This window comes from Brachyistius frenatus, unplaced genomic scaffold (genome assembly GCF_029030835.1).
Source record: "Brachyistius frenatus isolate BFR_SWC_R1_liver_20210118 unplaced genomic scaffold, ASM2903083v1 Contig_18, whole genome shotgun sequence".
NCBI classification, from domain to species: Eukaryota; Metazoa; Chordata; class Actinopteri; family Embiotocidae; genus Brachyistius; species Brachyistius frenatus.
Genome location: NW_027210617.1, coordinates 4,987,126 through 5,001,354, shown reverse-complemented (window position 1 = coordinate 5,001,354; position 14,229 = coordinate 4,987,126). Strand labels below are relative to the sequence as shown.

The 14,229-nt window shown below is 39.6% G+C and overlaps 2 protein-coding genes across 2 annotated transcripts; both read right to left on the bottom strand.

Annotated features, from left to right (window-relative positions):
• Positions 1-116: 116 nt before the first annotated feature.
• btf3l4 (basic transcription factor 3-like 4) lies at positions 117-4,394 on the bottom strand. The gene is made up of 6 exons (XM_069695047.1): positions 4,290-4,394; positions 3,780-3,841; positions 2,007-2,120; positions 1,623-1,824; positions 761-820; positions 117-483 (listed from the first exon to the last, which is right to left on the bottom strand). Exons 2-6 carry the CDS (start codon positions 3,831-3,833, stop codon positions 398-400), a joined length of 516 nt encoding a protein of 171 aa, XP_069551148.1. The 5' UTR covers positions 3,834-3,841; positions 4,290-4,394; the 3' UTR covers positions 117-397.
• On the bottom strand, positions 3,838-7,445 carry ptgfr (prostaglandin F receptor (FP)). Its single transcript, XM_069694644.1, has 3 exons — positions 6,651-7,445; positions 5,578-5,906; positions 3,838-3,841 (listed from the first exon to the last, which is right to left on the bottom strand). Exons 1-3 carry the CDS (start codon positions 7,443-7,445, stop codon positions 3,838-3,840), a joined length of 1,128 nt encoding a protein of 375 aa, XP_069550745.1.
• Positions 7,446-14,229: the final 6,784 nt, after the last annotated feature.

Here is a 14,229-nt window from a genome sequence, read left to right as displayed (position 1 = left end):
TTCATTCAGCAAGTCAGCATCTTTGAATTAGGATTGAAAACTACACAGAATCTTCTGTTTTGCGGAGAAAAATCAACAGTCAGAAAATGTTTTCAATGACCACAGCACCATTTAAAAAATGTTAACCACCTTTAATTTGTTTCACAAACAAACAAAAGAAATGTCTTAAGACTTGCTTTAATGACCACTGTAATACTGATGATGCCTGACACTGTGAAGACTTAATCAGAAGGGAGGTTTTCTTTTTCTTTTTTCTTTTTAAATGCACAAGCCAGTCTGACTGGGACATCTGTGGGTCATCGCAAAATAGAAAAGTCTCTGGGATTTTTTTTTGGTGGGGGGTAGGGGGGGTCCGATATGTCTGGATTACTCGATTTAAAAGACACGGGGGGACGTCTCAGGTTTTACTGCTGTCCAGTCCGTGTGCATCAGCTTCAGTATTTGCTTCGTTCTTTGACGCCTCATCAAAGTTTTCCACCAGATCTACAGAACAAATAAAAACGCATAGTAAATCATTACACGGGAGGAGAACAGTACATGGCAGTTACTCCACTACACAGGCAATTTTATACTAAATGTGCTGAACTGAATAACATGTTTTCAAAGATTACAGCGGACAAAAGACAATTCAGCAGAGTAAATCTTCATCAAAACAAATACACTAGAAAAAAAAAAAAAACTTGTTTTAATGTATGCAACGTGCAGTTCAGCTTGTGTAGCTGTGTAGAGCGTTTAACGCTATACATGTAGTCATCCATACCTGGAACATCATCATCCTCCTCTTCGATGTCCTCAGCTTTTGGAGCCTTGCTGTCGAGAGCTGAGACGGAATAGATAGAAACATGTATGACAGCTTTATCTTTGGCTGTTGTGTATTAGTCTACTGTTATTCTGTATTTTTCTTATTGTCAACAAATTCCGTTTAAAGATTAAAACCAAAAGTCAATTGATCACCAAGTAACACCTACCTAGCCAAATCCTAATGAAGCCTGATCTTACAACTTATTAGCTGCGGGGCTTTGTAAAGTATTCAGATGCTGTCACCCACATTTGTATGTTCATGGTATTTGTTGAAAATAAGAAATCTATAGAATATCACAAGCCCCATGTATTTCATGCACAAAGATATTCTTGGTCCTAAAAAAAAAAAAAAAAAGCAGAAATGGTTACTATGCGGCAGTAATATGGTTAATGCTGCATTGTGCCTTTAATAAAAACACACGACTTGGAAAGAAAACATAGAATGATGTTAATTAATGACGGGACGCACTTTGAATTTTCGGACCTCACTGCACACATCATATATAGTCATGTTTAAACCACAAAGGGACTAAATGAAAGTGTAACCAAATTCTGGTGTCCGGAACAAACAGGAAGTAACTAAACTAAAAGGCAAAATATGAACTGTCTCCTTAATAGCAGTGAAACTGGAATTTCCAACATGTACGTTGTAAACATTCAAATGCTGCATGCACAAATTATTTCGACGTAGTAAAACCTTTTCATCAATTCCTTCTCCCCTTAGGCCATCAACATGTAACACACAACTGTTACAACAATGCCTTACTTTTTACATGATTAGCGAAATGCCAAAAGGCCGGTCTCTTCCGGACACCACCCACCTTGTCGAGGGAACTGTTCGGCCAGTTTGCGCAGGCTGCTGAGGCTGTCTGCTCCCAGCTGACTGAGGATGCCGGGAAGCATCTCCGTCAGCTGCTTGGTCTCAGCGTGGCCCGTGATGGCGAAGGTGTTGGCGGACAGAGAGGCCTGAACTTTGGGGTTGTTGAAGTGGATCACAGTCCCGTCATCCTTGATCATGTTCACCTGAGGAGAAAGGAGCTCGCCGATCTTAATGACGTGGCTGAATGTTCGGCTGCCACGATAATCTGACCAGTCCCTCTAATTGCTTCTTGACAAACAGGGAACAACCCGAGGGACAACCGGACGGTCTACGAGGACACACGTGAATGAATGCATTCAAGCAGATGGACCTGAATCAGTTTTACCTCTTCTATTCCGGCAATATTGTTGACGGCCAACTTCTTTAGTGAACTCTGAAGCTTTTTGTCATCAGCTGTTGCAGTTCTGTGAACCACCTTCTTCTTCCTGCGTGCAGAGCCCTGCAACCGATAAAGGACACAACGACATCAAGCTAGCAGTGACTTTTAAAAGTGACAGTGGTCTGAGAAATAGGAAAGACATGGGGAAATTCATTTTTATTATTTTATAGGACATTCGTTATTCAACACTTATGAACCCATCAGTTCTGTTCACGGTCTGATGAACAGTTTAGTGCAGCGGCCTTTTAGATTGGGTATACTTCCCCTGATGTTGTTTGTTTGTTTAAATCCATAAAACTTCTTTACTGCGAAATGATGATCTGTATTCAAACAGTTAAAAGTTGATTATTGGCGGTGACATAATGAGGAGGAGAAATCTAAATGACACACCCATAACATTCCAAGGATGCCACTTGAGATTAAATAATAATTGCAAACATCTATTAATTGATTGTCAGAAATTTAAATGGCAACTATTCTGATCATCAATTAATCATTTTAGGTTTTATTAAGTATATAAAAAGAAGGATTTGATGCTTTTTGGTCATATTTTGCAGCAAACAGTTGGTCAGACAAAACATGAAATTTGAAGACGGCTCAGGCAAAATATATTATTTTATTTTTTATTTTTTTTACTTTTAAGGCAGCAGTTAAACGATTATTTTCCTGGTCAAGTTTGCAATCTAACAGTAAATCAATTAGTGTTGATTTGCCCAACCAACAGCTCAAGACCAAAAAAAATGTTAGAGCGGCAACAATCGGTAGATTAATCTATCAGTTGCTCGCCAGTCATTTTGAGAATCGATTCATCATTTCGAGTGGCTTAATATCAGATCAAGAAAAGCAAAATGAGTTTTAAAATTTTCATCAACAAACTCTCTAATTATTGCAGCTGTACTTATATTCACCAGACAAAACAATTGTTTAGGAAATAAGAAGCAGATAAAGTGATAATAATCGTCAGTAGTTGCGGTTGTAGATGACACAATAAAAGTCCTGAAAAGTATCTCTTCGCAGGATTGGAAGACTCGACAACTGCAATGCTGTGTTTACAGGCCTCCCTAATAAAAAAAAAATCAATCACACAGCTGCAGCTGATTCAGAGCTCTGTTGCTCCAGTCCTCACTGGGAGAATGGATCATATCACTCCACTTGTTAGATCTTTATTCTGGTTCTTTGTCTGTCAGAGCATTGATTTCAAATTCCAAATATTAAGTTTAAAAAAAATCATGGAAAGGTTTGCAGCTGTTATGAACCCTTCAGACCCCCTCAGGCCGTCTGGGACAGGTCTCTCTGTCCCCAGAGTCAACACTAAACCTGGAGAGGAAGAGTTCAGCTTTTATACTCCACAGATCTGGAAGAAAACTACAGGTTTTCTGCCATGCTCGGGTCGTTTGAGCAAGGTTGAAGACCTTTCTGTTTACCACTGCCGTTAATTAGATTGTGTATTTACTCGTGTCTCATACGGTGTCTGTGCTTTTATTCTTGTATTTACTATCGTTATGGTCTGTTTTACATTTTGAATTCTATCTGCTGCTTTTACATTTTGTCTTGATGTCTTTCACGGTTCATGTAAAGCCCTTTGAGCTGCCTTGTTGTTGCTTAAATACAAATAAACTTGCCTTTTGTGCATTATTAAGGTGGTGTCACTGAAACAACTCAACGTTACGCCTTCACAGTCAAAACAATGCACCACTCCCCTGGTCTGAAGTTACTTACCTTTCCTCCTATCCGCACCTGGGCTTGAAGTTTTGCCAGTTTTTCTTGATTCATGTTCTCACCTGCAAGGGGGGAAAAAAACAAACAAAAAAAACGACAAAACACTGATAGAAGTTTTGTGCAGCTCCCTAAAATACTGACGTGCTGCTTATTTTCCGGTCGTGTATAAGCAGCAAAACTACCTGCAGCAACAACATGAGCTAAACGGGAGTCCTCTTCCAAAAGAAAACAGCTTACTAATCAAACAGGAACAGAAATAAACATGTTTTTTGTTTTTGTTTTGTTTTTTATCGACAAGACAAAGCAGTAAGGACATAGCTGCAACATGCCAGCTGAGTGTGTGTGTGTGTGTTTGAAGATGAAAACACAACACGGGGCCTAACACAGTGGACACACACACCGATTCACTGCTCTGCTCAGCCCGACAGCTTTGCTCCGACCAAACCCCAACAACCACACGGTGCTCACACACCGCACACTTCACACACAGCAACGTTAATCAGCACAAACCTGCTCAAATATCCACAGTGGCATGCGGCAGTGAAATATGGAGGTTAGTAGGAAGACATTACGTCACACATCATATGGATTTTTTTTTTTGATTTTTTTTTTTTTTTTTTTTGGTACTCTTCTTCTTCGTTTCCGACCAGCTGCAGGGATTTGGCACCATGCTGTCACCTACAGGAGACTTTATATATTACACAAATAAAGGCCAGTTACGTTATGAAGACATAGCACACCCAAATCTGATGACTTGATTGTGGAAAACTGATCTTTTTGAGGACTGGAAAGGTTGAATGTTCCCTCTGTGAGAAGAGCATTTAAACTCTGTAGAAGGTTTTATGGGAAAAAAAACACACAAAAAAACAGTATAAAGGGGTCCAAAAACATCTCAAACTCCTCTCACAGAATGTTATTGAATTAATGAACGAGTCGACAATGATTCTTGTACCACTCTTCAGGGAGCCAAAGCCAGTCCAGATTTTCCAGCAAAAAATTTTGGGGGGTTTTCGGAATAACTCCTTCCTAACGCACATCAACTTTACGACCACCCATTAGTGCAGAATATGTATGCAATTTTGCTCTTTAATGTTTTTGATTTGTTTTTCCATTTTCATTTTTTTTATTACACAGTCAAAGACCAACACATTAAAAAGATTTTGTGAAAAAGTGAGGATATGATACAGAAGCACTGATGCAAAACCCATTTGCAAAGTAATAACAGCAGATGTCTAATCTGTAGAGAGACCCTGGCCTGATTTTAATGTCATTATTACAAATGCAGCAATATGTTCTGTCACCAAAAAGCCCCTGACTAATTTATGACATATTACAGCTCAGGTGCCTTACATTATTCTGCACACTCTGCAGCAGACGTTTGTGTTCTGCCTACATAAACCACCCAGAAAATGATTATATTATACAACAGAAAAATGTTGTGATCCCTTGTGTATTAGCTGAATGATGGAAATCATTACGTTAGAATCAACATTGCATTATCTATTCACATGTGAGTTCAAAAACACAGTGCCAGTAGCAGCAACAATGAATTAAGAATCAAAGGAGAATGAAACACATTCAGCAAATACCAATACAAAATAAGACTACAGCTGCCATGTGGAAATTACAGCAGTATTCAAAATAAAGATGGCATCTTTTCCAATAAAAACACTGAAAGTAAGAATGTCTGAAAGTGATCTGTGACTTGTAAAATTCCAAATGATTTTAACATAAATTCCTCCACATCTTCATAGCTCCGCCCTGTTTTTTTTAGTGACCAGGTGTTATGTGATCAAACCTTTCGGACAAGGGTTCAGGTGTGATGGATCTGATGGCAGTGTCTGGCAGAGGTCTGCCATGGCAGCAGCAGTTAGATGGACCAGCACCGGAGTTGCTGGTCTCCACTGAGCTGCGGGGAATACTGCGCTGCCAGTGGTGTAGGTAATGAGACTTTGAGCCCCAGTAGGTGTGAAACAACCTGAAGATTTTCCTCAGAACACCCTTCCTCAGCAGGATGTAGACCCAGGGGTCCAGAATCTGGTTCCATGTGGCCATACGTACCACCGTCAGCAGACTGAGTGAAGCAGGCTCATCTTTGGCCCTGGTACTCAGAATGATGACGTAGATCTGATGTGGGCACAGAATAATGTAGGATTATATCAAAAGCCTTTTATGATATTCAATAAATCTCTTAACAGACAGAAGCAGACTAAATGATTTACAAATTGTAGTTTCGATTGGTTGTGCTTGCGAAGAGAAGGGACAATTAGGTAACACCAAACTGGTCTGTCTGATTGAAACCATTCCTTTAGATCGTTTTAGTTAAATATGCAAAATGTTTAAATTCAGTAATAATTCATGATCATTGTTAAACAGAAGAATCTGTAAAGCATCCATTATGTTTTCCAGTTCGTCTAATGGAGATGGATGATATCTATGAGTCATATTTGGTGCAAAAACAGCAGTAAGCAGTTGTCTTTAGTCATTTTTTCTTCACATATCACAGATAATGGAATCTGTCAGATCACTGTCTTATTTCAAAACTCATTTTACTTTCCCAGTCACTTTGTGCTCAGTGATGTTCTAAATACATCACAAGCACACTGGGTAATAACATATGTGGTTTAAGATGAGAAAAGTATTTAAATGCAGGAATGTAAATATAAAATTAGATGGATCATTACTAAAAGAAAATGAGATCCATTGTTAAAAAAGATTTTCAAATTATTCTTAATGCCTCATGTTGTGAGGAATGTGTGACTACCAGCTGACTGAACCCCTTGAAAGAGCTCCTGCAGTGTCATTCTGTACTCTGTTGTTCTTTGAAGTAATGTGACAAAGTCAAAACGTGCGCTGCAGAGAAGTTCTTACCAGTAATGGGCCCCAGCACACGCAGGATACCAGCATGATCGCCAGGAGCTGGCAGATCATCTCTATATGGTACGACGTGCCCCTGCAGTGATGCTTGCGGCGCAGTCTGGCCTGCAGCAGTGTACAACTCGTTAAAGTGTTGCATATAATGGAGATCAGCAGCGCCAGGAGCCCCAGCATAGAGAAAAGCAGAGGTAAGAGCACGTCCAGCCAGTCTTTGGGCTGCTCCATATGGAAGAAGCACCAGCTCCTGGAGCTCTGGACCCTATAGGGCCTCCACAGCAGCACAGGCAGCACAGCCACCAGGGCAGCAAGCAGCCAGGTGAGCCCCAGCAGCCTTTTCATGTGGTGGGAAGTCAACGCCATGGAGTGAAAAATGGGCTTGGTGACTCCGATACAGCGCTCCACCGCCATGACACTTCCCAGGAACAAGGGGCTCAGGCCGAAGAACACCATGCACGCCCCAAATATGGTGCACACGATGCGGTGAGGATCAAAATTCTCCCATTTCTTCTGGTAGCCGTAGACAAAAAGCACCAGGGAGCCGTTGATGACATGACCCAGCAGGTCTGTGATCACCAGGCTGCTGGCAAGAAGCAGGAAGGAGGCCTTGGACTTGATCCGGATCCTGTTGTAAGATTTGGCCAGAATAAAGAGAGCAAGACTGTTGGAGAAGATGCCCACAGTCATAGAGATGACAGATGCGGTGACAGACAGTTCCCTCTGGCTACAGGTGTTGTTTGCGGGCCTGACCTCTGACCTGCAGCCTGTCTCTGAGGTCCCATTGGCAGTCATGGCTGGCATCAAATCTGAAGGAAAGAATTATGTAGGATGGATGGATTTAGGATATACATTTTAAGGCTAAAAATGGCCTTTGAATTTAATCTTGTAAGAAATCTACCGTCTGAAATATGGTCTTTTTTTATTCAGAACGTATAATTTCACTTACAGAATTAGATTTGTCCCACAGTAAAGTGTTTACATAATTTTATGACAAAGCCCACACTCAGTTTGAGGCGTGACTTTGTTCCTGGGAAGTCCCTTTGCGATGGTAACTATACAAGCATTGATAGAGCATTACTATTAGCAATGAACGCTACTTTCGTCATCACCCAAAAAATCTTTTCAAGATTACCAAAGGCAAATAACAATCACTTTTTGTTACTTTCAGTGAATGGTCAAAGTCAGGTGTAATTCCTTACCTCGTGTTTGGTCCTCATTCAGCCAACTCGCCATAAGTCAACAGCCTCCTCACTCTGTATTTTGTAAAGATCAATAAAAGAAAGGGACGTCTTGTCAGTCCGGCAGTAAATGCCATTGAATGTCCCCAAAACGCTCTCCTTAATTCCTGTTCTTGTTTCGTCTGCGCTCAGCAGGTGCCAAGTCTTGGCGAGAGTGCGCAGACGAGCAGCGAGGGATCAGCTCAAACCCAAACGCACCTTGGAGGCTGAACAAAAAAAAAAAAGATGTGTGTCTTCTTTTGTGCTCGTGTCAACACTCTGGCTGGGAAATAAAATGGAAATAGCAGAGTTCTGATAAACAATTGCTAAAATACGCATGCCATTAAATAGTGTAATTACGCACATCGCCTAATGCAAGTTTGTGTTTCCATGTTTGGAGACATTTATCAACATGCTGCTGCTTGGTTGCTAATAACTGCTGATCAATAACATCAGCCGTGTTCCACATTATTTTCCCCCAAAATACATTACAATTTAATTTCACAAGACAATTTTTAAAAGTATTCTTACTTCCAAATTCTTTTTTTTCTTTTTTTCTCACGTTGCCTATCATTTTGTCTGCTGATTATTTTATTTTGGAGTGGGAAGAATTATCATCCATTTAATATTCATGATCCAACGTCAAACACCCCCCAGGAAGGTATTTTTCAAAATATTACTGACAACTATAATGTATTGTTTCCTTGTAAGATCAACACTGGTTTTGACTGAACCAGGTTTAAGTGTATCCTTTTATTTGGGCTTTTGACCTTTATTTTTCTAATGTCAAAGTATGCTACAAATATTAATTCCAACCTCTGTGTTGAGCTACAAGCAGAGACAGGCATGCTTCATATTGATAACAGATGCTGGTTTTCCTGTCAAATGTAGATGTTATACAATTTCCAAAATTTTAGCTGTACAGTGGATCATTGTGGTCCCCTTTCATTGACTAGGTCTGTTTTTCTTTTCCTTAAAGAAGGATGAAACTGTCTATTAAATGACAGAAAATCTTACTATCATAGTTGTTCTTTGGACATTAACAGGCATGAGGTGTTACAGAGACATCTGTTTAAACTGAATTACTAGCCTAATTTACACCCACTATGCAGGCCTAGGCTTTCATCTTTGGTGAGGAGAGTTGATTTGGCTACCAACTCTAACAAATTTCTTTTGAATTGTGATGTGCACAGAAATTTTAGAATATATATTTTTTTTTCCTGTTAAAATTTGCAAAAAGTCATTTTTGTTCAATTGCCAGGTATTTCATTTGGGAGCCCTGGAGAAGAAAGAATTTATTACCTTAAAAACAGTGAACAGCTTGGAGGCACTTATGAATTAAATACAGTAAATGTCAAGTTTTTCTATTCTTAAAAAGGTACGCCACCAAAACCTAATTGCACTTCAATAACATTGTTGTACTCAGTGGAAACAGTGAAGAGTTCGATCAAAATTAAATGAGCAGAGCTGAACCAGAAATGTCATGTCTTTTTTTAATCCCTGTATCTATTCCTCTTGCTCAAATCCTGCTGCCTATATTTCCCACAATGTGACTCGACTGGCAAAAGTTGGATCAGAGATTTTGGTGTTTTGGGCAAAGGTAGCTTTAAGCCTCTGGCCCCAGTCTGTGATAAGGAAAAGGTTACAGAGGTCTGGTAAGATTATTTTCCATCTCCACAGACAGATTTTTTTTCATTTTCAGAAATGTAGTCCTCATCCCCAACTGATGAACTGACATCACTTGTGACATTTATGAGATTTCTCTTTGCGCCACAAAAGGATTTATACAACTTTTTTCACATGTTCAGCAAACTAAAAACAAAATTTGAAATGTAAAATTGGTGGTGTTAGACTTTAAGCTTGACACCACCACATTGACACCTTCCAGTTATGTTTTTTGGGTTGTCCATCCTTCTATCTGTCCATCCGTCCCATTCTGGTTAACATGGTTGAAGGTCACAGTCACTGTGCTCATCTCCCAGCACTGCTCTGCATGGTATTCAGCCACTTAACTCTCCATACTCTTGTCTTCCAAACCCCGTTCCACCTGCCAATCTTAAATCTAGCCTTCATCTACAAACGCCCATGCTTTGCCAGCCACTAGCTCTCCTCAGCCCACTCCTTCACCCACCCCCACTCACAGTTAAAAGACAAAGACGTCACCTTTGTACTCCACATGCTGCACACCTCTTTGCATACAACAAGGAGGGAATGTTACTGACAGGGTGCATACATTTACTGGATGAAGAAAGAAGCAGAAAGAATAAACTAGCTGCACACACTCACAACACATCAGTTTCCTCTCTTAAGTTCCCCAGAGAGCGCAGTAAGAGACTCTTTAAACTTGTCAAAGATTCTGGGGTCAACGATTGCTATCGTCTCCTGACGTCAGCCCGCTGCCTGAAACAGCTTAATGAAAAAGTTAGTGAGTATTGTCTGTGGTCCCAGGCGACTGAGTCAGACAACATCTGTGTCGTGCTTCAGGCTAAAGGGAAATAACATTTCATCCAGGAGATGCATGGAATTATTTCTCATTGCGGACACATTATAATTATCTTTAGGAAACTGATTTGTACTGATTCTATCCATGCAATGAGAATCATGCAAATGTGTTATTTGTCAGACAGAGAAATATGTCACCCCTTTCATCTGATCAAACTGCTATGTATGATTTTTATTTGATCACATTTCCAACCATAACTGTTCTGGGGTGTTGATATAAAACCTTTAAACAGAGTGATATAATTGAATTTGGGTTTGGGTTCATTTTCTTTACATCCAAAATATTGTTGCACATTGATATGATAAAGCTTTAATGCTTTATCATACTTGTAATATAAAGAAATGTGGACTTTTTTTTTTTATCCTCCAAAGATTAATTTCTTCTGTAATTCCTTAAAAAGAAGTTGTGTTAAATGTCATCTCCACTCTGTTGCATTTTCTCTCTGCAATTACAACTTAGTGGAATAAAGAAAAGTCTGGCGAAGGGTCAGTCATCTGCAAAGAATTTGTCACAGGAAGTGGAATTTGGAAGAAAATATGCACCCCCTGTATATTTCCTATATGTATTTAATTGTATATAGCTACAAAGAAATAGTGAAGTGTTTCACCAGCATTATATAATAGTTTCGGTATTATGTTACAAATAATTTAATATTAAGAGCTCCCCCTAAAATGCTAACATCGGGATTACTTGTTTTGTATCTTTTCCTTTTGTCGTGTAATCTAAGTCACATTATTTTTCTTGCTTGAAAACAGAATTTCATACCTAATAATGTACAAAGAGGCAAAGAGTAGATGCTTTTTCAGCATCTGGTCAAATAAAAGAAATTGTATCGCCAAACTTCAAATATTCACACTATTTCAAGTTTTAACAGAAGATCTAAATAAATTTAAACACAAATAATACTCATCCATAAAAACATAAATAAAAGAACACAAATAAAATCAAGGGATAAAAAAAAAAGCTGAGAGACACAAAGGCAATCAATTGGAGTCTCCAATCCTTTTTTGTTTTTTATTTTATAGTACTCTATTAATCCCCGAGGGGAAATTTCTTCACTACAGCAGGGGGGCTCTCAGGGGGGAGCTGCTGCAACAGGCTGCCACTAGCGCGGCGCCAGGTAACCTGACCTGAGGTGCATGTTTTTGGATGATGGGAGGAAGCCGGAGAACCCACGCAAGCACAGGGAGAACATGCAAACTCCACACAGAAAGGCCCAGGACCGGATTCAAACCCGGAACCTTTTTGCTGTGAGGCGACAATGCTAACCACTGCACCACCGTGCTGTGCTTAACTGTTTAACAGTAACTAACACAACAAAGTCTGATTACAAAATATGCAAAAAGCCAAAATGGCTTTATCCACAAAGTGAACTAACAATCTCTTATACTTCAGCTGTTCACAAAGGCTGCAGCACCTGGGATAAAGCCAAACGTCACTCTCTGTGTTAAACATCAGTTTGAAGGAGCACAAATGACGTGTGTGCGGGGAAATTACAGGTAGCTGTGCAAGGGACCTCCGTGTTTGGAAAATTATTTTAGACGTGAGACTGACAACACTTTTCTATTGATACTTGTCCTTTTAACAAACCATGCAGAGAATAAATCAGATGTGTGTTAAAAATGCTGCTGAGTCTTTTTCACAATGATCGAACACTAGCACTTGTAGACCTGCATGTTGGACGTCTGTCTACAGTATCAGTTTTGGAAAAATGATCAATTAATTAAATATACTAAAACATGTACTTTTTGTTTGCAATTGAGTATAAAAAAAAAATACAGTATAAGTCCTGGCTTGAGATGACCCTGTAGCTTCACTAATATACTGTAAGCTTGTAGAGCAGCTGAAACAGAAGGGGATTAAAGAGAAAATATACTTTTCTTCCCCATTCACATCAAAAAAATTTTTTTTTCTCAAAGTCTGTACTGTAATTGAATTAGCTCCTGCTGTCTGTTCTCATTGTGAAAACAGAATGTCTTGTCATCTGGAAGTGGTGAGGAAACCTTTCTTTTGAGTCCTAATGGTCACTAATTATCCGACAAGGTAACTCCTGATGCAATCGTCTCAGGTGACATTACACTTTCAAGTGTGGTGTCATACTCGACAAGCAAGCAGAGAGGCTGGTCACAGCCACGGGAGCACAATCACATTCTTTTGTTGGCTGCATCAAATGGGGCTGCTCTGATAGACTGACTACCTCAGTGGGGTTCAAATGGAGCCGAGAGTAGATTGAGCAAAATGGCAAAATAACCTATAATGGTGGCTTTTTGCCAGCAGCACTGTTGCTTCCTTCTTCGCATCGCCATCTAATCACAAAAACACTATTGAGCCGAGATTCACAGGTAACAAATGTACTCTGTTCTCACTCGTCTCCTCACTCCCATTATTACTTGTCTCTTTCACACAATCTTCACCCAGCCTGACCAAAAACTTCCCCTCAGTTTGGAAATTGTTAATTGATCAGAATTGATGCAAAGAGGAGGAAGCTGCAAAGTGTGTCACAACTGCTGATCAAGCAGCTGAGAGGGGACAACTGATGACAGGGGTTAGTCCACGGAAAATCCTCAGCAGTCTGGACGCAAGCAGTTTGGGTGATGGCCAAGTATCTCACATTTGTCTTGTGTATCATCACAGAAAAATGTGATCATGTCAGGTCATGCCACTTGAGTGATAACTGAATTATGTGACAATAACAACAGCTTAGAGGATGATCTGTCACTGCCTGGTTTACCTTTCAGATCACAAACTCACGTCAGAGCAGACGTCAGGGAAACTAAAAAGAGGACGATTTTGTAATTGTGTGTGTGATCAGTTCACAGTCCCTCTGAGCCTGTTGGACTGAACCTGAGACCTGACCTTTAGAAGGCATGGAATTTGAATAAAGTCTGCAGCTCGGCAGCAAAGTCAAGATTTGTAGTGACTTCACTTCTGGAAGGGCAGGAAGAGATTTGTGGTTTTATCTCATATCTGCTGTACTTGCACTTTGTAATTTTGTATTCTAAGTAACTAACTGTAATCTTACTTGACTTTGATCTTCAAAAATGTAACTGTTGGTAACTACTAAACCAGAAAAGCTCATCTTAATATTTGTTTGTTAGTTACTTGGATTATTCTTGTAGAATATTCTGTTATTGATTAAGAATATAGTTCATTTTTCAGTATGTGTCTACGGCCATGACATGGGAATGCCATCAGCGTTGCAGGTGAATCAAAGTATTGGCCAAATTAAAACATCACAGTTTCATAAGTCAGAGACTAACCAAAGTTCTAAGAGTCCATCCTCTGAAGAAATGAATACCCCAAATTAATCCATCCAATATTTGAGGTATTTCACATGCCAACCAAAGAGCTAGTGGTCAAGTGAGGGGATCACAAAAGTCATTGAGTTTAATTATCTTTGGACCATGAATGTCTGCACAAAATGTCATATTTCAAGTACTGTTGACATATTTTAGTCTGGACCAAAGTAGTGGACTGACTGAGAGACTGGCTGTGCTAGCCATGCAGCCAAAACGGTCCAAAAAGGAACATCTGATTGCCCTGGACTAATAAGAGTGAAGGCACATTTCATCACTTACCTCAACCTATTTATGAAAAAATTAAAAAAACAAACACCTTCCTGACAGTTGTGCAGACCTGATTAGTATGTTGCAAACAAAGCAGCTCTTGACACCAAAGTAAAAGGAAAGAAAATCTCTCTTATTGTGTCTCCATCTACTGGGTTTGAGGTGAAAATATTGACAGCACCTTATAGTCTTCTGCAATTCATTCAGCTTTACAGAAACAAAACAGAAACAGATTGCAATATGTAATTTATGTGATAAGTTTTAAAAAATTCGGACAAAGAGCTATTCAT

Bases quoted from the DNA above. Each gene is read 5' to 3' on its own strand.
- btf3l4 (XM_069695047.1), bottom strand. From the start codon at position 3,833: ATGAATCAAGAAAAACTGGCAAAACTTCAAGCCCAGGTGCGGATAGGA. The intron at 1,825-2,006 runs GTAAAACTGATT...CTTTCTCCTCAG, and splicing joins ATATTGCCGGAATAGAAGAG to GTGAACATGATCAAGGATGA. The intron at 821-1,622 runs GTGGGTGGTGTC...ATTCCGTCTCAG, and splicing joins CGAACAGTTCCCTCGACAAG to CTCTCGACAGCAAGGCTCCA.
- ptgfr (XM_069694644.1), bottom strand. From the start codon at position 7,445: ATGACTGCCAATGGGACCTCAGAGACAGGCTGCAGGTCAGAGGTCAGG. The intron at 5,907-6,650 runs GTAAGAACTTCT...TGCCCACATCAG, and splicing joins TGTGCTGGGGCCCATTACTG to ATCTACGTCATCATTCTGAG.